We start from the raw sequence: 22,747 nt of genomic DNA, 5'->3' as shown, positions 1-22,747 counted from the left end.
TGGCGCTGCCACGCCCAAGGCCCGCCCCCCCCCCCCCCCCCCCCACCCATCCATCGTCTGCGCGTGCACGTCTCGCGCGACGTCGCCGTCCGTTGGTCGGTCGCGCTCGGACCTCACGCGCGCCACCGAGGCAACAGTGTGCGTGCGGGCGTGGTGGGACGCCGCCGAGGCCGCGAGCGACAGGCAGCTGCACCACCGCGTCGCGCGGCCGCCGCCCCCGACGCGCGCTGCGCACAAGCAGCAGCAGGCACAGCGCGGCAGCGCGGCGTGGAGCCCCTCCTTTGGCCCTTGCCGATGGCGCGCCGTCAGCCCGGGAACCCACCGTGCCGGTCGCTTTTTTACTTATGCCGCGGGGACCCCCCGCCCGGTGCGGAGGGAGGAGCAACGTATTTGACTCGCAAGTCGCAACGTACGCAACAGCGAGCCGCGCCGCGCAGCGCAGGACGGGTTAGGATCACGGTAGTAAACTGGTATCACGTCAATGCGGATATCGGCGCAGAAAAACCGATTTGTCTGACCTGAGAGGTCATTTTTGTTGGGTAAGGATAGCGGATTTAATCCGATGGTGACAAGAATTTCATCCGCAATTTTCGTTTCCCACGGGAGTACATTTCAGAAAATTCTTTTTAAAAAATAAATTTCAGAAAACCTCAGATAATATAATATATATGCTCTATAATAAAGACAATCATAGCGATGTGTTATACATACCCATGGGTACTATGACTTTTTAATTTTATAAAACCACACTACCACTATTATTTTTTAAATATATAATACTTATAAGTTCCAAAATTATATCTGAAATATATAGCTTTTTTTTAAGTTTGTCGTATAAATGTTGTAGTATTCTACGTGGATTAATTTTTATTTTGCTACAGTAATAAGATGGATTGATTAACATTACGGTTTAATAAGAGCTTAACACCTAAATACTCGTGGTTATGTGATACTACCTCCTTCCCAAATTGATCATCATGTAATATAATTCAAAATTTCTCAAATTGATCACCATATAACTATATGGATACGGATTCCATCGGAATACAATTAATGCAGTATGGGAGAATATGCACATGCTAGGGTGTAATTGGTATGGGGTTTTAATTGATGCATGCATTGCGGAAGAATGTGCATGGTGTCTTGATTAATGTGACTTAAATTGTCCTTATTTTTGGTGCATAATCTTATATGATAATTAATTTGAGAAGAAGGGAGTACATGTTAAAGTTCATGTGGGTTTTTACAAATTAAACATAAATCATAGTATCCGGGGTTTTGTGTAAATAGCAGCATTTGGTAGGGTATGCATTCCGTACATGATATGTGCAAACATTGGAGATATTAAATTGAACAGGGTCGTCTCCACTCTCCAACTCTCCATCAGATTCCAACCAAAGAGCATCCACCGCCTCCATTAGGTGTGATCTTGGGTCATCGATGATGATTAAAGATCAAAGACGAAATGTGAAGGGAGCCTTTTATTGCATTAAAAATACTACGTGAAGCGACAAAAGATAGATTAACTTAAACAAAGCACCGCCCAATTAAGACAATCATGTCCCAAACAACTTCGTATAGTATCCCCGCTGGCAGTGGACTCGCTGCTGGTCAATCGCTGTCTTTTAGCTACGAATCCTGGATTTTGTGCATTAGTGCACCTTCAAACCAATGAGCTTTGCCATCGCAAAACTTGTGGCCGTCAACGGATTTCTGCCCTTTGCTAGGTGCCCAGGTAGCTGTACACTACTGTACAAACACCATAAACTCGCATGAAGCATGTTGAGCCCCACCTCTATGCTCTTTTTTTTTTTTTTGGGTAGTAGTAGCATTTGGTTTCTGTCACGATGTCATTATAAAGTTATACGAGGACATGAGCATGATCCTTTTTGGGGGATCTCGAAGCTTTTCTTTAACCTCTTTGCTCCAATGAGAGAGCAGTAGAGCACAAGATCTGAGATACCTTATCCCCGTTTTTAAAACTGACAGCGTTGAACAAGTTATACCAACTTTGACTGTTTTTTTAAGATAATGAAATAAAATTCTGGTATTTTGCTCAACGAGTTATATCTAAATATTACACAAATTCACTCAATAATAATGGCACATCAACAAGTCTTATAAAACACACCTAGATAAACTGAAGCAAACACAAATTAATGATCGCCAACACCTAAATAAACCTCTTAATTGTTGAATCCTGTATATGAATCTTCATTTGAAGTTGGCGAAAAACTGCATTACCTTTTACTCAAGTTCGTGACATGCAATTTTTGTTTGCCTGGTATCATCGTCACACTTTTATAATTGAGACCAGAACCGGAGTCAGTACATTGCCCTGAGAAGAACATGCATATAAGATATAAATGATGATTTGTCAAAAACTATATAATTTCTGCTCAATCATAAAGCCCAACGGATGCTCCTACGAGAATAAGTTTGCTGGTTTTTTTTATCAATACCCACAAGTCAATTTCTAATATATGAGATATACTATGTGAAGAATACAAACCAGAGAAATATGTATTGCTCTTCAAAAAAATTTTTGCATAATGACACTTCAAGAATAAATGATGGATAGTCTTATTTTTCATATAGAAATAACATCTCATACTACTATTACATTTTCTCCGAGCCAAATTATTCTTTGTTAATACTATCCTTTAAACATTTATCACATAAAATTTTAATTTTAAAAGGCATCTTCGTAAGTAGCATGAGTTATGCAGAACTATGAAAGTAGTACGATGCAAAACAAAAAGAATCTCCGCAGAAGGCAGATGAATAAGAATAATATAAAATATTTAAGGAATGACATAACGGTATCCGGTCTAGTGGCAAATTTTTTTGGCAAAAGATTTGGCATTTAAGTTTTGCTAGTTCGTATTTAGATGTATGGTAAAGTTTTGTCATTTTAATAGTAAAGATAGAGAGAGCACGGCTCCCAACACACTTTTTTAGTAAAATTTACTACTCTATACTACCAAATGATAAATGCCAAATTGCCGTGTTTAAATCCATTTTGGTAAAAAATGCTCCAACACAGCAAAATTTTTGCCATTTTAGAAAAACTAAACATGGCCTTAAGTCATACATTCCCGAGTTTTTCTCCATAAAAAACACAAGAACAGAACAACATAAAATATTTTTGAACAAATTTGAGTATTAAAATCAACCTTGTCAATTACTCTTACTGTTTTAAATTATAAATTGTTTTGACTTTTTTTCTAGTCAAACATTTTTTAAGTTTGTCCAAGTTTATAAAAAATATAATATTATTTTCTAAAAAAACATATTACCATAATATATTGAATGCTATACGTAATGAAACTAATTTAGTGGGGTAGATATTGTTAATTTTTTTTCTATAAACAAACCTAAAGACACTAGACTAGAAAAAGATAAACAACTTATAATATGAAATGGAAGGAGTACTAAAAAGAGGTGGGAATACTTGTTTGGTGCAATTTTTCATTTTTAATCACTTCATTTAATTTGTTGGTTAAAATAAATTTGTATTTTCTCTGTTTGCACCGCTATACTAATTTCTCTCTTTTTTAAATTTGCCGCGATTATTAATTTTCATTCTCTCCTCTGCCATGGATGTACTGAACCGGACGGATAGATTTGATTGGCTACGAGGGACAATTTGGCAACATTAAATAAGGAAAAAAATTGCTGAGATGCAACTTGACATTAATTGAATTATGCACTATCGACTAAAGAAAAGTCTTACCTAATAAAACAGCCAATGCCCGATTGCAGAATAATTGAGTGAGCAAGTATCTACTTGTATGTGGGAATCTAATTTTACTTCTGTCATATGTGCAGACAAACTATGATGCCCTATTGCCCTCTTGCTTCAAACTAAACTTAGTATGAAAAAGAAAAATCCCTACAGTTAGATCCTACTCATGCCAATAAAGCATGAAGTGACATTGTAAATTTGCATGGTTGATTTGAATAGATCTTGCAATGATTTGAATATAATCCAGTTGCATACCTGTAACCCTTTTGTTCCTCATTGGCAATGTGCCTATGGCTCTTATCCCAATTTTTGCTACCTTTGGGCCTCATACCAGGGAGAAAATGGATAGTGATATGCACTCCATTTCTAATAGAGATTTTCTTTTGGGTGTCAAGTGGCATGGTGGTACTTATTTATCTCACGTCTACTAATAATTGGTCAGACCAATTAAACTGTCAGTTAATTAAGTACTTCGTCCATTTCAAAAATATTCTGGTGATCCAACACATGAGGATGGGATAAACATTCTGAAGACGAGTGCAAATAGTCAAAAACACAGCCCGAGTTGAGCAACCAACAAGAGTCCACACCTGAATGGACCTGCCCATCATCATAACACAGCCACGAGGCCTGTGCTGATTGGCCGGATCTTTTCTTTTTCATTTCTGAAAAACTAGAATGGTTGAAACTAAAAGAAAAGGCAAAGGAACAAACGCTACGGGCTAAGGAAGGAAGCATCTGGTAAGGTATAAGAGAGCACTCGGTAGCAGGCTGCCATTTTCGTATCGTCCCCTCCTCTGATACGGACTCCGTTTTCTGAATAGTCGGCGCTACTTGTCTACATCCACCTGCTCTCATCAGGAATAAAAGGGGCTTTGCCCACAACTTATCCTCAGGATCTAATACTGCGCCACCATACGTGGAGTTTACAGATAATTCAGCCTTGATGCAAAGTACTATCCAACAGAGTTGTCACGGTATCATCGTCATCTACTTTTCTGAGATTTGTATCAAAGTTGCCACTGTATCATCGCCATCTACTTTTGTGCGACCTGGGGATAAAAAGGAGAGAAGGAAGAAATACATATTGTACCTCAACAGGAGAGAGAACATACTTACGTACGTACATCAGCCAGAGTTGGAACTGCTACCACCTGTTGCTATCCAAAACAGAGAATCGTTGCTCCAAATGCAAATGATTTCATTTTTATGATGTCAGTAATACTAACAATTAACAGAGGAACAGACTACAGAGCCCACGGCCGGCGCCACAGGGCACATCTGAACAAGCGTGGAGCCCATGTGCTGGACGATGCACACAGCCATTTATTTTTGTTCCTGAAAACCATATGCACAGCCATTAACTGTAAAGCACATATAAATACCCAAGGAAACAAACAATGTTGTTACAGATGTCATTGTATAGCATGGACGTGTTCCACTGTTGGATGAAAAAGAAGCAGCGTAACATATTACTCGGCCGCAAAATTGGAGCGGCGCGAGAAGCCCTTTCGGCAGCAGCATGCACGAGCACGACACCGAGCATCGGCCAGGCCGGCCCCAGCAAGAGCAAAGTTAAGCTCGCCCAGCCGGCAAGCAACACGGAACGCACGATCCCCTGCTCACGGGTCGAATTCGAAGCAGCAGCAGCAGCAGCAGAAGGAGAAGCTTCTTAATTCGTTCGCGTTTAACAACCCCATCCCCGTAGACGACGACGAGGAGGAGAACGATGGCATGGCATGGCATCCCTGTCGGCGTGCAGTAACACCTCACTCTGCTGCTGTCCCGACGTTAACCTCTCCCCTCACTGACGCTAAGCACACTGGCAGTCGCGTACTACACGCGGTTAGAGCGAGCTTCCATTAGCCCCCGAGAAATTAACAAAAAGCAAAAGCAGAAGGAAAAAAAAGAAAAACGTCACTCGCATCACATCACAGCACTAGCCGCTCTCTCTCTCTCTCTCTCTCTCTCTCTCTCTCTCTCTCCTCACCAGATTCTATATAAGCAGCTCGTCCAACCTTGGGAGGCACCCAGCAGCAGCCAGCTAGCTAGCTACTCCTACTCAGCAGCAGCAGCAGCTCAGGTCTCTCCAGTGTTCTTCGAGCTATACACTAGCTCTCACAGATTTTTGCTCCGACTCATCAAGCGGATTGATTCGATCGGCTGTTAGAGAGAGAAAAAAGGAGAGTTGGAGATGGTGAGCCAAGTGGTCGCCGAGGAGAAGCCGCAGCTGCTGTCCAAGAAGGCCGGGTGCAACAGCCACGGCCAGGACTCGTCCTACTTCCTGGGGTGGCAGGAGTACGAGAAAAACCCGTTCGACCCCGTCTCCAACCCTTCCGGCATCATCCAGATGGGCCTCGCCGAGAACCAGGTACGCACACGCGCGTGCCACACCTGCATGTACACACTTGTACATGTGTGTACACTGTCTCTGACGACATGGTTGCTCTGCCTTGGCTGTTGCAGCTGTCGTTCGACCTGCTTGAGGAGTGGCTGGAGAAGAACCCCCACGCGCTCGGCCTCCGGCGAGAGGGCGGCGGCGCCTCCGTCTTCCGCGAGCTCGCGCTGTTCCAGGACTACCACGGCCTCCCGGCTTTCAAAAATGTAATTAATTAAATCAACTGTACTCTGGTTCGCGTACACGGTCGTCAAAAGTTACAGTTGGCTAACCCCCCGAGCATATGCGCACGTGGATTGCACAGGCATTGGCGCGGTTCATGTCGGAGCAGAGAGGGTACAAGGTGGTGTTCGACCCCAGCAACATCGTGCTCACCGCCGGCGCCACCTCGGCTAACGAGGCGCTCATGTTCTGCCTCGCCGACCACGGCGACGCCTTCCTCATCCCCACCCCATACTACCCAGGGTACGCACTGGCACTGCCGCTGCTGCTACACCTTTTTACCATACGCGACAACGTGCATGGTGGCGCATGGCTAACGGTGGATGGATGGGTGGATGCAGGTTCGACCGCGACCTCAAGTGGCGCACCGGCGCGGAGATCGTACCCGTGCACTGCGCGAGCGCGAACGGGTTCCGGGTGACGCGCCCCGCGCTGGACGACGCGTACCGCCGCGCGCAGAAGCGCCGGCTGCGCGTCAAGGGGGTGCTGATCACCAACCCGTCCAACCCGCTCGGCACCGCGTCGCCGCGCGCCGACCTCGAGACGATCGTCGACTTCGTCGCCGCCAAGGGCATCCACCTCATCAGCGACGAGATCTACGCCGGCACGGCGTTCGCCGAGCCGCCCGCGGGCTTCGTCAGCGCGCTCGAGGTCGTGGCCGGGCGCGACGGCGGCGGCGCTGACGTGTCCGACCGCGTGCACGTCGTGTACAGCCTGTCCAAGGACCTCGGCCTCCCGGGGTTCCGCGTCGGCGCCATCTACTCCGCCAACGCCGCCGTCGTGTCCGCGGCGACCAAGATGTCCAGCTTCGGCCTCGTGTCGTCCCAGACGCAGTACCTCCTCGCGGCGCTGCTCGGCGACAGGGACTTCACCCGGAGCTACGTCGCGGAGAACAAGCGGCGGATCAAGGAGCGGCACGACCAGCTCGTGGACGGGCTCAGGGAGATCGGCATTGGGTGCCTGCCCAGCAACGCCGGCCTCTTCTGCTGGGTGGACATGAGCCACCTGATGCGGAGCCGGTCGTTCGCCGGCGAGATGGAGCTCTGGAAGAAGGTGGTGTTCGAGGTCGGCCTCAACATCTCCCCCGGGTCGTCGTGCCACTGCCGCGAGCCCGGCTGGTTCCGCGTCTGCTTCGCCAACATGTCGGCCAAGACCCTCGACGTCGCCATGCAGCGCCTCAGGTCGTTCGTCGACTCCGCCACCGGCGGCGGCGACAACGCCGCCCTCCGCCGCGCCGCCGTCCCCGTCAGGAGCGTCAGCTGCCCGCTCGCCATCAAGTGGGCGCTCCGCCTCACCCCGTCCATCGCCGACCGGAAGGCCGAGAGATAATCGCCAAGAACAAAACCACACCATGTCCATTACTATTACCAGTAGTAGCACATACTAGTACATTACTACGTCACAGTACACTATACTAGTAGCAGCAGTAGCAGATTCCTTTCGTTTCTTGTAATCTTTTGGCGCCATTTTTTTTTCCTCGGATCGAGGCGTGCATGCCCGATGGTCTCGGATGATCACATATCGATCCATTCCATCAGCCGGCATCGGATCGATCCCGTATTTTTCACTGGGAATTTTCAGTTTTCCCCCGACACTGAATTTCTCCCAGTTGTTGTAACCTATGGAAAGTATTATTGCTCGTCAATAAAAGCTAGTGCCCACCACTTGTAGTTCACGACTACCACTCCCACATTTGGGCTCGGTCGCATCCATCCATCGCGTGTTTTCGCCGCCGCTGTCATATAAAAGTCAAAACCGTTGCAGCGAAACCACTTGGGCCAATGGCGTTTTTTAACCCCCATCTGCTCCGTATTGCATGCGACCGAGGGGATTGAGAGAGGAGGAGTATATAGCACATAAATACTCGTAGTAATAACGCGGAGGTCTCCGGGCTTGACGTAACGTGGTAGTTAATGCTAAGTTGTTAATGATGCTGTTGTGTTTGCCGTCCGCGGCGGGCGGCGGCGTGCCCACATGATGGGGATGGATGGCGAGCGAATTGACGGCAGTGATGACCACTAGTCGTTGATCAAGGAAATCGCCGCGGCGAGTGTAGGCGAATTGACTTTGGAGTTGGGAGGCCGGGACGGCCAGTTGCGCCCTGCACGGTCTGGTTGGGAGCTCGATGACTCGATCGGCTCGCGGCGGGATCACGTGCCGGGCGATCTTTAGCTCGTTGATTTAGGGCATTTTTATATTGTAGCCAAAATAAACTTTATCAATTTTAGTATTGCTAAACTTTTTACAAGATGATAATATTGCTAAAATTTTGACATGATTTATTATATATTTACTAAATTTGGCAACAAACTAAACGTAGATATTTTTTAGATAATTTTACCAAAAAATGCTATGGTCGAAAATAGCATCAAAGTGAACAGGTCATTCGATTTCGGCTGTTTTCTCTTTCATCTAGGCTGTGTTTAGTTTCTGCAAAAAGTTAGAAGTTTAGAGAAAAGTTGGTAGTTTGGAAAAAAAATTAGAAGTTTATTTGTGTAGGAAAGTTTTGATGTGATGGAAAGTTGGAAGTTGAGGGTAGTTAGAGGTGAACTAAACATGGCCCTAGGGTGACTGGAATATTGGAGTAGTCCCAATTGGTTAGGAGATATAAAATCTAGCCTTTAATGCTCCGAGAAATGCTTCCGAATGATAGCGGCACACACAGTTGATTTTGTAAGGCTACTGCAATGTCAAACGGAGACTTTTTGGTTAATGTGCTCGGTAGTGAGTACTCCGTAGTACATTATTTGGTTAATAAGTGTATGTGATGATGATATTGAAAGCTGATCTGCGTGAGCTGATGTAGAACGCAGCGGAGCACTTGAAGCAAGTGGCAGTGAGTTTTTTTTTTTTTTTTTTTTTTTTTTTTAAAAGGGTTTCCTAAACTGTGATCGCGGTTACCGCGGGGTACGATAAAAGAAAAACCTCAGTAATCTCCTTAAATTTAAATAAATTTAAAAAATATTTTAAAATTTTATATGGTTTCGTACGATTTATTACGGTTACTACGCGATAACCACGCTTACCGCCAGGACATGAAAACCCCGGGCCTGGTGATTTGGGAAGCCATGCAGTGGTACTGCTGCTACTTACCAGCTCTGGAAGCCTGTAACTTGGGACTGTACATTGTCATTCGGGGTTAGCTTACTTTGTGTTCACACTATCTTGGTAAAAGAAAAAAAAAGCTGTTCGTTTGGTATCAGTGTTCAGGTGTGCTGGAGATTATTAATCGGACTGTTTAGTGTCATGGTTTGTTTTATCGCTATGTTCTTTTGTGGCATCAATATATGATGCCAGGGCTTATATATCAATTGTTAATTTGTCCCATAGAACTGTACTACCAGAGTGTGTTTAGTTCACGCTAAAACTGAAAGTTTGGTTGAAATCGGAACGATGTGACGAAAAAGTTGGAAGTTTGTGTGTGTAAAAAGAGCAATTTTACGGTCTTTGAGGAGGTACCATGAGGTACCATTTTTTCTATTGTAAATTTGGTACCTCTTGGTACCTATGTGCTATGAGGTACCAAATTTTACACTAAAATTTTGGTACCTCATGGTACTTCCTCAAGGACCGTAGAATTGCTCGTGTAAAAAAGTTTTGATGTGATGGAAAAGTTGGAAATTTGAAGAAAAAGTTTGGAACTAAACTCGACCCTAGTCATCTTGATGTATTCATCACAATCTTAGCCAGGGGCTGATTCGACGTGGATCCCCCCTACACCCACAAGATTCATGGATACCCCCGTGAGCACCTCTTTGATTTTTTTTCACCATAAATAATAAACTAAAGGTCCCTAAATGATTGGAGGTTGAAGAAACTCTATAATTGAGCCTCTCTAATTTTTTTTCCTAGATCCACCCCTAATCTTAGCATATATGTGTACGTTTCATTTCAATACCTAGTTCGCGAAATCTTTCGAAAATGTTGACTAATAGGACGAGGATAAAGAGAAAATCACCCGACATACCCATGTCAACCACCGATATGACTCATTCACTTGATAAGGTGTACACGACTCTTCCATCTTATTCAACGTTTTCCATTCGCTCAAAGTCTAGACAGTAAGGAAGAATTCCACTTATCCAATGTTTGACGCAGTAGCTGAAAATTTTTCAAAGCAAAGCTACTCGTTTCTACTTTGGGATACGACAACTAGTCAAAAATGTTTGACATGAATAACCACCTGATAGATTGCGCGTTTGCGCACTACAACTGGAAAGTAGGAAAACCGTTCTTCTTTCAATTTAGCCCTTATTTCATAGATCTTGTTTAGACAAAAATGAGACTGACAATCTCCTTCGACATGAGAAAAAAACGAAGTTAAATTACTCCTAACCCTTCCTTAGAATTTAGAGCATGTACTATGGTGTCCAATAACGGACTCTCTTTGTTGTCATGCAAGTAAATTTTATGACCTGGAAGAATAAGAGGGAAGAAAAGAGAAACATCGTTGCTACGCATGACAACAGCTCAGAATCGATTCTTAGTATTTATTAACGGAAAGTTTGTTGCATGAGGTTGGAGAAAAGGAAAGAAGTATAATAAAAAAATATTTAGTGCAATAATGATTTAGAAATTTTATTGTTTCTACCATTGTAAAAGGATAGTCTCTAGTGATATTAATTAATATAGATAGCTCATATTAGATTCTACCTTTATATATGTCCTTAGGTATCAATCCAAACAAGATCCATACATAGATCTAAAAGCATTCTCATCTCCGACGGAAAAGACGAAACATGAACATAAACGTGGAAACACTCGTAATAATTAAGCAAACTAGATTATCATCCAGAGACCAACTATCACATTCCCCTCATTTCTTTCAGGGGAACAGAGGTAAAAAAAAATAAAAAAGGAGCAAGACACCCTGTTGCTACAGTATTTTTTTCAGGTGGTACAGGAAAATCCCTTGGGTAGTGTACGTAGATGAAGCCAAGGGGGTTTGCCACCAACAGCCGCGACACATGAGGGGCAGATGGACAAACAAGGAGAGACTGGAACGGGACAATTCGCCGTTTTCGGGAGATGGGAGACGCAGCAGCTAACCGCACCGGCATGCAAACGAGGAGAGACCTGGAGATCAGAGTCTCGGAGAGGCAGGTCCGAGCACGGCACATGGGGGCTCACCCCCGGCCGTAGGCCGGCGGGGACGAGATCGACGACCGAACGAATCCACACCATTTGGATGGAAACCGGCCTGCCCCCGGGCATGGCGTGGACGCGGGTGTCTGGACCCAGAAGGGAAATTCCTTGACTCGCCCGGGACACCTCTGCACTGTCCATGCATGTGATCGATCGAGCAAGCTGCGATTTTATTGGTTGGTTTTGCTGGATAACCCCGATCTCCTGTCCTCAACATTTTGGTAGTTTGACTGAGCATGATCACACTTTGACCGTTATTACGCTATACCAAAACGAATAGCTATACTTTCTCCGTTCAAAAAAAAACACTCAACTACGAGAAAATATGACTCCTACTAGGACAATAAATATGTACTACCTTTTTCCAGATTCGTTGCTTTAGGAGGGATCACATCCACTTCTAGATTGAGTTTTTTTTGATGGAGTGAGTAGATATTACGCTTTAGCGAAGTAATTGCTATTGAATTCTAATGATATAACTATTACATTGCATGTTTAGAGTTCTAAAATTGTTGTTATGTAGAAATATACTCATCTCGCTTATGAAGAAAGAATGTGCTAGTGTAACAACGGCATAGGTCTGTCTAGCCAATTGCGTTGTGTAATAAAAACTATTTTTCTTCTAATATATTAATGTGTAAATTTTTTGCGTGTTCGAAAAAAAAAAGTGTAACTGTGGATCGATGATCGATCACTCCCATTACTCATCTTATCTTCTAGAACCATATCATGTGTCTCCACTGTGTCAATTATTTTCATGTTTCCTCCACGTACCTCGATGTGTTGTACTAACATTTCACGGGGTCCTCTGATCGCTACCAGGAGTCTAGCTATTTTGAGTTATGAAGGTGAGCTAGGTGGCTGACCAATGAAAACAGAGGGAGTATTTGCCTTTACTTGTAGTGGAAATATTAGGGTATAAATGATTGGAGTGAATGAATATGGCTTTGCACAAAGAGGGACATCTAGATAAGGTGATATATACCTTTCCTTGTACGTGTAGGGTTGCCAATATGCTGGATGCTGCCCATATAATGTCTGCATGTTTGTATGTGTTGTGATATGATTCGACAATGTTACTGTAGTCAGTACCATATATCTTGCCTTGGCACTATGGGGGTAAAAGTGATTAAGCTGACACGCAACATCGGTATTCACGGTTGAAGTGTGATCTTTATCATCTGTTTATTAGATTATCAGGTACAACTAAAATTTAAATTTAAAACTTAATTTCTAGGGTTTTATCGTGGAATGTTTTTCTGCCTTATTTTCTAAACCACAAATTAACATGCATAAAACTTTTACCAGTAAAATGTTAAGGTCACATTGTTTACCCTTTAGCTTACAAGCCGCAGCTAAAATTTAGATTTTAAAACCATATTTTAGATTTGATTTTAGCCTTTTTTTTTCCTTTACGTGGTTTATTTTTCAGCATTTGTTCTCAAATTGATAAGAGCGTGCATGTAAGTTTTATTTGTAAATTATTTCTTTGTTGTTAATAAGCTATTGTGGTATGTAACCAGTATAAACAAAATGATGATTGTGCCATATCGCTTCATTCAATATATCTACGGGTTATTAGTCATAGCCGACTCATAGGTTAACCAATCAGAGAATATTGATCAGCAGCATGAGTACTTCTACACCCTCCGAAAAAAATAATTCTTAATTCTAGATATGAATCTGGATATATATGTGTCTAGATTTATAGATAGGATTGGTTTTTTTACATGACCAATAGACTTCGTGCCAAAAATACTTTACATATTTCTGTATTTTCTATGCCGTGCCGCTGCCTAGTGCCTATGGCCTACCATCACACAATATGCACTAACCTAACCAATTGTTAAGTAATAAGAGGCGTGGCTAGTCTAATTACCATCCAAGCATGTCGGCTATATTATTGATACTGACGATATATAGGGTGTACGGTCGTCCTCTGTTTGCACCTTTTCGCACATTGTTTTTTTTCGACCGATTTTGCCCTTTTCGATGTACTATATCGGCACTGATGATATAGTGATATGGGCGGCCACTAACCACGCAAACTTTCCAAGTGCAGCCATTTTTTTCGAAGCTTCCCAGGCCCAGCTTAATTAATTATCTACGACTAGATGCTAATATCTACTTAAAAAAGTTTTGACAAGACTTGCAACGAGGAGCACGGATGGTCTTCCACGTAGTCTACGCGCTTTTCTCTGGAAATGCTACATCCATATTTTAATATATAACGTTGTTGACTTTTTTACAACGTTTGATCATTTATTTTATTAAAAAATTATATAATTATCATTTATTTTATTGTGACTTGATTTATCATCAAATGTTCTTTAAGTTTGATATGAATATTTTTATATTTACACACAAAATTTAAATAAAACGAACGATTAAACGTTAGTAAAAAAGATAACAATATCATATATTAAAATATAAAGGGAGTTCTATATAGGACCACCCACTTTATAAACCTAAACCTGAGTGATACGTAGATACTTGTAACTTGCTCCTGCTGTTTGTTTTCTATTCCGCTAGATGCCTAGATCCCATTTCCTTGTAACCGGCAACGATTGCGGTTTGGTATCTTACGTTGTGAACAAAACTCAATTTCTTCTACTACCTCCGTTCTAAAATAAATATAACTATAAATATCTATATTATATCTAACGTTTGACCGTCCGTTTTATTTAAAAAATTTATTAAAAAGATTTAAAAAATTAGTCACACATAAAGTACTATTTATGTTTTATCATTTAATAACAATAAAAATATTAATCATAAAAACATTAAATAAAATGAACGGTTATACGTTAGACATAAACAATGCAAACTACACTTACTTTGGGATAGATGGAGTAATATAATATACTGATGTGCAATCATTTTGCAAGTTCGTGAAAAAAAATCGATACTTGCTCCTCTCAAATTGATAGTACTTCGCATTTTAAATAAAATTGTTAACAAAATTTAGAAAATGTGATGATAAATAATCTTTAAAATATCTATCTTAAAAATATGAAGACCATGCATATCTACATTTTAATCTTAAAATATACTTCAATAAATTCATTTGTTGATTGATATTTATATATATTATAATAGAATATAGCGATCACAATTTTTTTTTAAAGTGAAGTATTATCTACTTAGAGAGAGCATGTACTCCCTCCGTCCCATAATATAAGGGAATTTGAGTTTTTGTTTGCAATGTTTGACCACTCGTCTTATTCAAAAAATTTTGAAATTATTATTTATTTTATTTGTGACTTACTTTATTATCTACAGTACTTTAAGCACAACTTTTTGTTTTTTATATTTGCAAAAAAAGTTTGAATAAGACGAGTGGTCAAACGTTGCAAGCAAAAACTCAAAATCCTTTGTATCGTGGGGCGGAGAGAGTAGTTAGTAACTTACTATATTTTAATGCTTCAATCATTTTGCGATTGGTGTGGTTCTAGCTAGACTTCTAGTCATCAAATAATTAAGCTTGCACATCGTCTGAAAAATGATCCTGAGTGTGACGCCATTTGATCGACCTCTTGATCATATATAGTTCCAGTTTTGTATTCTTCCTAAGCCAACTTGTATATGCTAGCTGATGCGCTGATGTAACATGGAAAATGAATTTAATCATTAGTAATTACCAAATTGAGATGACTTGGTAACATATTTGCGGCGAATTGTCGTGGCTAGCTAATTATTGAGGAGGACATATTTAGCGCTCTGTATATATAGTTATATATGGCTCGATCGAATCACTGATAAGTGACAACGATTGTGTTGTAAAGTAGCATAATAATCTAATTAGAGTTCTGTTGAATTTTTATGTGGTAATTATTTGACCCAATGCGGAAATTAAGAACTTAATTGTGATGTATGTGACGGAAAATAATTAACACTGGAATTTAACCTTTTGCGCGTTCACGAACACTGATAATTTAACTTAGAGAAATTAATACTCAATCGAGGTGTTGAAGCTAGAACAAAGTAGAAAAATGTACTGAGATATACCTTGTTACATTTATATGTACATACATGAATTAATCTGGATCAACACAAGGTAAAATAGCTAGGATTGCTTACAGAATTAGTTATGTAAACCGTTAACTCACATGATAATATTGAAATTAATGTACATTATAATCATCCATAAGCTCGCACATACGTGCTAGGAACTGCTATGTTCTTAGACTTATATAAGTGAATTATGTAGCGGAAACAGATATGATATGCTACATAGTACACATATATCTTAAAGTGAAGTATATAAATAGATCTATATCATTTAGCCTCATTATGTAGTGGGAGTGGCACCGGAAAAAGAAACAGAGGAATAAAGGGTAGAAAGATACACTTAATGGAATTGATCTAGGGTTAACAAAACTAACAAGTTTTACATATGTGCATCATTAGCTGAACATTTTAATTTGTAGGAAGTGTCACGCGAATTTCTCAAGAAGCGTAATGTTGTCCACGAGAACTACGTATACATTCGGGATGTCCTCAGGTAGAAAGTTTAGTTTCCCATCAACTCACTCTGCAACATGGGTGTGTCAACAGTGAAATTACTAAAACATAAGTAGAAAAAAAATTGCATATCAAAGCACATCAAAGCTCATATTTCTTGCTTACCATTCTTTTTTTTACCTACGATGACTTTATCAACCTCGATATTGTTGAAATTATAAGCACATAATGATTTAATTTATTCCATAAATAAATCATGATATTCCAGATGTAAACTAGCATGATCATATCATTAGATCTACACATGTAAACTAAGCAGTAAAACATGAACAGATCAAATATGCGTAACATATCGAACACGTACAAAAGTGGCGGAAAGACCGGTTGCTCGGCAGGAACTACTCGCGGTTGCGGGCGTCGATGAAGGCGCGCAACACGCGAGCGGAGAGGAAGGCGAGCCGTCACGGACGAACATGGAGCAGTCGCGCGAAGCGCTTCCCAAAAACCTTATTGCCGCCTTCTCCCGGTGTAGGACGTCGAAGGTAGAGGTTCCGGAGACCTGCTCTCCTGATCGCCGATGCACGCCGGCGAGCGGGATGGAGTAGTCTACGAGCCACGATGCAGTACAGAGTAGGAGGCAAACCCTAGATTGAGTTCGCGTATGTTGCGTGAAGGCGGCGGCTCGGTTTGTATAGAGTTAGGTCGCTTGATCAGGGCGCCCGCGTAAACCGAACCAGATAAGTCGCGCGTAACTTATCCGGACTCCACGCCATTTTCACGCACCGGATTTTTCGGAATGTTTCCAAAACAAAACAAATCTGAATTTCCTGCAGCAAAACAAAACTGCAAAAGGAGGCTGCATCTGCGCAAGGGTGAGGAGCCAATTTTGTGGACCATTCGACGCGTACGCCGTGCACGCGCGCCGCCTGCACTGCCAGGCCAGGCGAGTGAGCGCGCGCGCGCGCGTGTTTCCCCTCTTCTCCCACCACACATGCTTCAAGTGGCTAGGAGGGCATCCTCCCTTTTAAAGAGGTCCCCCTCTCCTAGAATAAGCAAGGTGGTACTAAACTCCACATGCATGCCATCCCATGAGGTGGGCTTTTGTAATTTTCCAAAGAACTAATCTTCGAATGGGCCTTAGCCCATCTATTAATTCCAACAATCCCTCACCAAATCTCAAAATCCCACTGAGATTTGCCTTTTCCAATGTACTATTTATATACTAGCGGTTCGATGAAGACCGATTAAGGTTGAATATCCACCTAGAACTCCAAGCTACACTTACTCACAACTTGAACAATGGACCACGCCTTGAATTGCAAGTCTTGTGCAAGCAAGTTTTACTCAGAGTCTTATCTGGTACTAGACCGTCTGTAGACTACCCCTCGGGTGGAGCGTATAAGTCATACTCCTAGGTCCTTAATAAGCTTCCTAGAAGATTCACCCAAAATCTCCATAGACTGCGACCAACAGTCAAGCTTACAAAGGTGAGTTCTTTCAAGAATGCTCTGCAGGATAGTATCTTCGCTAATTAAAGCCAACATAACTCATTAAGGTATAGCCAACCTACCTTGCAGCTCATGAGAGTACATGCATCTTCACTTAGAGAGGGTATAGATTGGTACTCTCCTCTAGTTTACTAATGGTTTATTCTTCCCAGGTTCTAATTCACGGGATCTTCGATCACATAGACTGGGTTACCACCATAGTATAACTCACATGGGTCTCAAACCCATATCCTTCGATGTATTATCTATCACATTTCGTGATAGTCCCTTCGTGAAGGGATATGCCAGGTTTCTAGCTGTTTGGATGTAATCCAACGTTATAACTCCGGAGTTTCTCAATTTCCTGACAGACTTCAATCGTCTTTTCACATGTCTAGACGATTTCATATTATCCTTAGAACTATTCACTTTGATAATTACCGTTTGATTGTCACAGTTCATAAGGATAGCCTGCACCGGTTTTTCAACAATAGGCAGATCCATTAATAGATCACGCAACCATTCTGCCTCAATAGTAGCAGTATCCAGTGCCGTCAGTTCTGCTTCCATGGTTGACCTCGTCAAAATCGTCTGTTTGCAAGACCTCCACGAAACAACACCACCACCCAGTGTGAAGACATATCCACTAGTGGCTTTGATCTCATCCATATCAGAGATCCAGTTAGAATCACTATATCCCTCCAATACCGCAGTATACCCAGAATAGTGAAGCCCCAATTCCATAGTACCTTTCAGATAGCGTATTACTCGCTCAAGCGCGCCAGTGATCATCTCCCGAATTAGAGGTAAACTGGCTCAACTTGCTCACAGCAAAGGAGATATCAGGCCTAGTTGCACTAGCTAGGTACATCAGCGAGCCAATGATTTGGGAGTATTCCAGTTGATTCCTAGCAATTCTCTTTTTCTTGCGAAGCAACAAGTTAGGATCATAAGGTGTTGGAGAAGGCTTACTATCAATGTAGCCAAAACGATTCAAGATCTTCTCCACATAATGAGACTGCAAGAGTGTAATCACATTCTCACATCTATTTAGCTTAATGTTTAAGATAACATCACCTACTCCCAAATCCTTCATATCAAAATTTTGAGACAAGAATGATTTAACCTCATTTATCACCTCAAGGTTTGTCCCAAATATCAGTATGTCATCAACATACAAGCACAGAAGAACTCCCTCACCCCCACCATGGCGATAGTACACACATTTATCTGCCTTATTGACTGCAAAGCCTGCAGATGTCAATGTTTTGTCAAATTTCTCATGCCATTGCTTAGGAGATTGTTTCAGACCATACAAAGACTTCAACAATTTGCACACTTTGCCTTCTTGACCTTCAACTACAAACCCATCAGGTTGATCCATATAGATCTCCTCATCCAGCTCTCCATTAAGAAAAGTTGTCTTAACGTTCATTTGATGAACGAGAAGACCATGTGAGGCTTCTAGGGAAAGTAGCACACGAATTGTGGTCAATCTAGCTACAGGTGAGTAAGTGTCGAAGAAATCTTCGCCTTCTTTCTGAGTATAGCCCTTAGCAACAAGCCGAGTCTAGTACTTTTCAATAGTACCGTTAGGCCTAAGCTTCTTCTTGAACACCCACTTGCACCCCACATGTTTACACCCATAGGGTCGCTCTGTCACCTCCCAAGTCCCGTTAGCGATAATGGAATCCATTTCACTACGGACAGCCTCCTTCCAGTAGTCTGCATCAGGAGATGCATATGCTTCTGAAATTGACTTAGGAGTGTCATCCACGAGGTACACAGTGAAATCATCACCAAAGGACTTAGTCGTCCTTTGTCTCTTACTCCTTCGAGGAGCTTCACTGACATCCTCCTTAGTGACATGTTCATGTGTATGTTCAGTTTGTTCTGGTGGTGTGATTGAACTGTGAATTATTTCAGAGGGTTGGCTCGAACTACTATGTGTATCCTTCATTGGGAAAAAACTCTCAAAGAAGGTAGCATCACGAGGCTCCATAATTATACCAACATGCATGTCAGGTACCTCAGATTTAACTATTAAAAATCTATAGGCAATGCTGTGATGAGCATATCCCAGAAAGACACAGTCCACAGTCTTAGATCCCAGTTTGGGCTTCTTCGTTATTGGTACATTGACTTTCGCCAAGCACCCCCATGTGCGCAAATAAGAAAGTGATGTTTTCTCCCAATCCATATCCCATATAGTGTTTTGTCCTTATTTCTATTAAGAAATCTGTTTAACACATGATTAGAGGTCAACAATGCCTCCCCCCACCATGCCCTAGGTAGTCCCGCGGTGTCCAACATGGCATTCACCAAGTCAGTCAGTGTGCGGTTCTTCCTTTCAGCAATCCAATTAGACTAGGGAGAATAGGTAGGCGTCCTCTCATGTATGATGCCATGTTCCTCACAGAATAAGTCAAACTCGTTTGAGAAAAACTCTCCACCACGATCAGACCTAAGCCTTTTTATCTTTCTGTCAAGTTGATTTTCAACTTCTGCCTTATAAATTTTAAAATAGTCTAAAGCCTCGTCTTTCGTTTTCAACAAGTACACATAGCAAAAATCTAGTAGCATCATCAATCAACGTCATGAAATATTGTTTTCCACCCTTCGTCAACACCCCATTCATTTCACAAAGATCTGAATGTAGGAGTTCTAGTGGTGCCAAGTTTCTCTCCTCGAGAGCCTTGTGAGGCTTGCGAGGTTGCTTCGATTGCACACAACTATGGCACTTAGAACCTTTGACAATTAAAAACTTAGGAATTAAACATATGCTGGAAAGCCGAGACATCAAGCCAAAATTAATATGACATAAACGTGAGTGCCAAACATTAGCCTCATCATCCACACTGCCACAAATATGGTTCACAGACTTATTGCAGAAATCAGAAAGGGAAAAGCGGAACAGGCCTCCGCACTCATAACCTTTACCAATAAAATATCCATGTTTAGACACGACTACTTTATTAGACTTAAAAACCAACTTAAATCCGTCTCTAGTCAGACGGGAGCCACTAACAAGATTCCTGTCGATAGAAGGGACGTGCTGCACGTTCTTCAGCTGCACGATCTTTCCCGAAGTAAACTTCAGATCTACCATGCCAACACCATGAACAGAAGCATGTGACCCATTCCCCATTAGGACGGTGGAACCCTATGCGACCTGATAAGAAGAAAACAATGAGATGTCAGCACAAACATGTACATTGGCCCTAGTATCAACCCACCAATTAGTAGACTGATTAACTGAAAAAACAGTAGGTAAATTACCATACCTACTTCCATCTCCAGTGTTGCCAATGGTCACATTAGCAGACTTAGAAGTCTACCCTGCAGGTGCCTTCATCCCCTTGCGTTGTGGACACTTCCTAGCCAGATGACCAAGTTGGCCACACACAAAGCAAGTCCTCTCATCCTGATTAGAATTGTTGTTGTTCTTCTTCTGCTTCTTGAAGTTGGTGGTCTGTTGAGCTTTGTATTTCCCCTTGCTCTTGTTCTGGGCCTTGTGCACAATATTGGCACTGGACTGCCCACCATCGTCCTTAGACGTAGCATCTTTTTCCCGAGCTTTCTCCTCAACATCAAGAGACGCTATCAACCCCTCAACGGAGTATTCCTGTCTCTTGTGTTTGAGTGCAGTACCGAAACTTCTTCAAGATGGAGGTAGTTTCGCAATAATGCACCTGGCCACAAATTTGTCGGGTAAGACACACTTAAGGAGTTCGAGTTCCTTAGCCATGGTTTGTATCTCATGAGCCTGTTCGACTACAGAACGGTTGTCAGCCATCTTGTAGTCATGAAACTGCTCCATGATATACAGATCATTGCTAGCATCAGTAGCACCGCATTTAGTATTCAGTGCATCCCACAACTCCTTAGCGTCGGTCATATGCATATACACCTCGACCAGACGATCACAGAACGCTAAGAATGCATCCCACAAAGAGAGTAGTGGCTTCCTCGAATTGCTTCTGCTGCTCAGCAGTAAGAATTCTTTCATGTTTGCTAGTACTCACCCAGAAGCATTTCATAGCTGTCAGCCACAGAGTGACCCTGATCTGCCATCTCTTAAAGTGCACACCGGTGAATTTATCCGGCCTCAGTGCATCGGCAAAACTAGCCATAGTAAAATCACAGCGCCTATAATAAGGTTTTCGGATTGTTGAAATTATAAGCACATAATGATTTAATTTATTCTATGAATAAATCATGACATTGCAGATGTAAACTAGTATGAACGCATCATTAGATCTACACATATAAACTAAGTAGTAAAACATGAACAGATCAAATATGCGTAACATATCGAACACGTACCGAGGTGGCGGAAAGACCGGTTGCTCGGCAGGAACTACTCGCGGTTGCGGGCGTCGACGAAGGCGCGCAGCACGCGAGCGGAGAGGAAGGCGAGCCATCGCGGACGAACAGGGAGCAGTCGCGCAAAGCGCTTCCCAAAAACCTTTCCTGCAGCAAAACAAAATCCGAATTTCCTGCAAAAAGAGATTTCATGCACCGGATTTTTCTGAATGTTTCCAAAACAAAACAAATCCGAATTTCCTGCAGCAAAACAAAACTGCAAAAGGAGGCTGCATTTGCGCAAGGTGAGGAGTCAATTTTGCGGACCATTCGACGCGTACATCGTGCACGCGCGCCGCCTGCCCTGCGAGGCGAGGCGAGGCGAGCGCGTGTTTCCCCTCTTCTCTCCACCACACATGCTTCAAGTGGCTAGGAGAGCATCCTCCCTTTTAAGGAGGTCCTCCTCTCCTAGAATAAGTAAGGTGGTACTAAACCCCACATGCATGTCATCCCATGAGGTGGGCTTTTGTGATTTTTCAAAGAATTAATCTTCGAATGGGCCTTAGCCCATCTATTAATTCCAACAGATATATGGTAAGATGCTCACATAGAGATAGGTTGTTCATGTATACGTTCATAGAAATGAGTATTTACACACATGCTTATAAGCACATGTGTTTTTTTTAAAGAAGTTCTATAAAATTAGGAAGTAGTAAGTAAAATAGAGATAAGATATTCCCACTCTCTTTTTTTTATTTAGCATTTCAATGGCAAAGCTAGCTTAATGAGTGGATTGAGTGGTGGAGGTAGCAACATCTTTGAACTTAGGCAGCAAAAACTATTTATTATATTAACGTGCAATCTTTTGCGTGTTAGTGAAAAAAAAAACTCAAAGACTATTTGTCGGCAGTTAGCAATATTTTCTAAGTATTTTGGCTAATCTATAATAGAGATGCCAGTGGTGCAGCACCCGATCAG

The 22,747-nt window shown here is 42.2% G+C and overlaps 1 protein-coding gene across 1 annotated transcript; it reads left to right on the top strand.

Moving 5' to 3' along the window:
* The first annotated feature begins 5,781 nt into the window (after window positions 1–5,781).
* ACS1 (1-aminocyclopropane-1-carboxylate synthase 1-like) lies at window positions 5,782–8,042 on the top strand. Its single transcript, NM_001418628.1, has 4 exons — window positions 5,782–6,119; window positions 6,215–6,352; window positions 6,451–6,611; window positions 6,710–8,042. Exons 1-4 carry the CDS (start codon window positions 5,943–5,945, stop codon window positions 7,695–7,697), a joined length of 1,464 nt encoding a protein of 487 aa, NP_001405557.1. The 5' UTR covers window positions 5,782–5,942; the 3' UTR covers window positions 7,698–8,042.
* Window positions 8,043–22,747: the final 14,705 nt, after the last annotated feature.

This window comes from Oryza sativa, chromosome 3, assembly GCF_034140825.1.
Source record: "Oryza sativa Japonica Group chromosome 3, ASM3414082v1".
NCBI classification, from domain to species: Eukaryota; Viridiplantae; Streptophyta; class Magnoliopsida; order Poales; family Poaceae; genus Oryza; species Oryza sativa.
This window is presented reverse-complemented; position numbering and strand designations above follow the sequence as displayed.

Coding starts and splice junctions, on each gene's coding strand:
- ACS1 (NM_001418628.1), top strand. CDS start 5,943: ATGGTGAGCCAAGTGGTCGCCGAGGAGAAGCCGCAGCTGCTGTCCAAG. Junction 6,120..6,214: donor TGGGCCTCGCCGAGAACCAG/GTACGCACACGC, acceptor TGGCTGTTGCAG/CTGTCGTTCGACCTGCTTGA. Junction 6,353..6,450: donor GCCTCCCGGCTTTCAAAAAT/GTAATTAATTAA, acceptor TGGATTGCACAG/GCATTGGCGCGGTTCATGTC.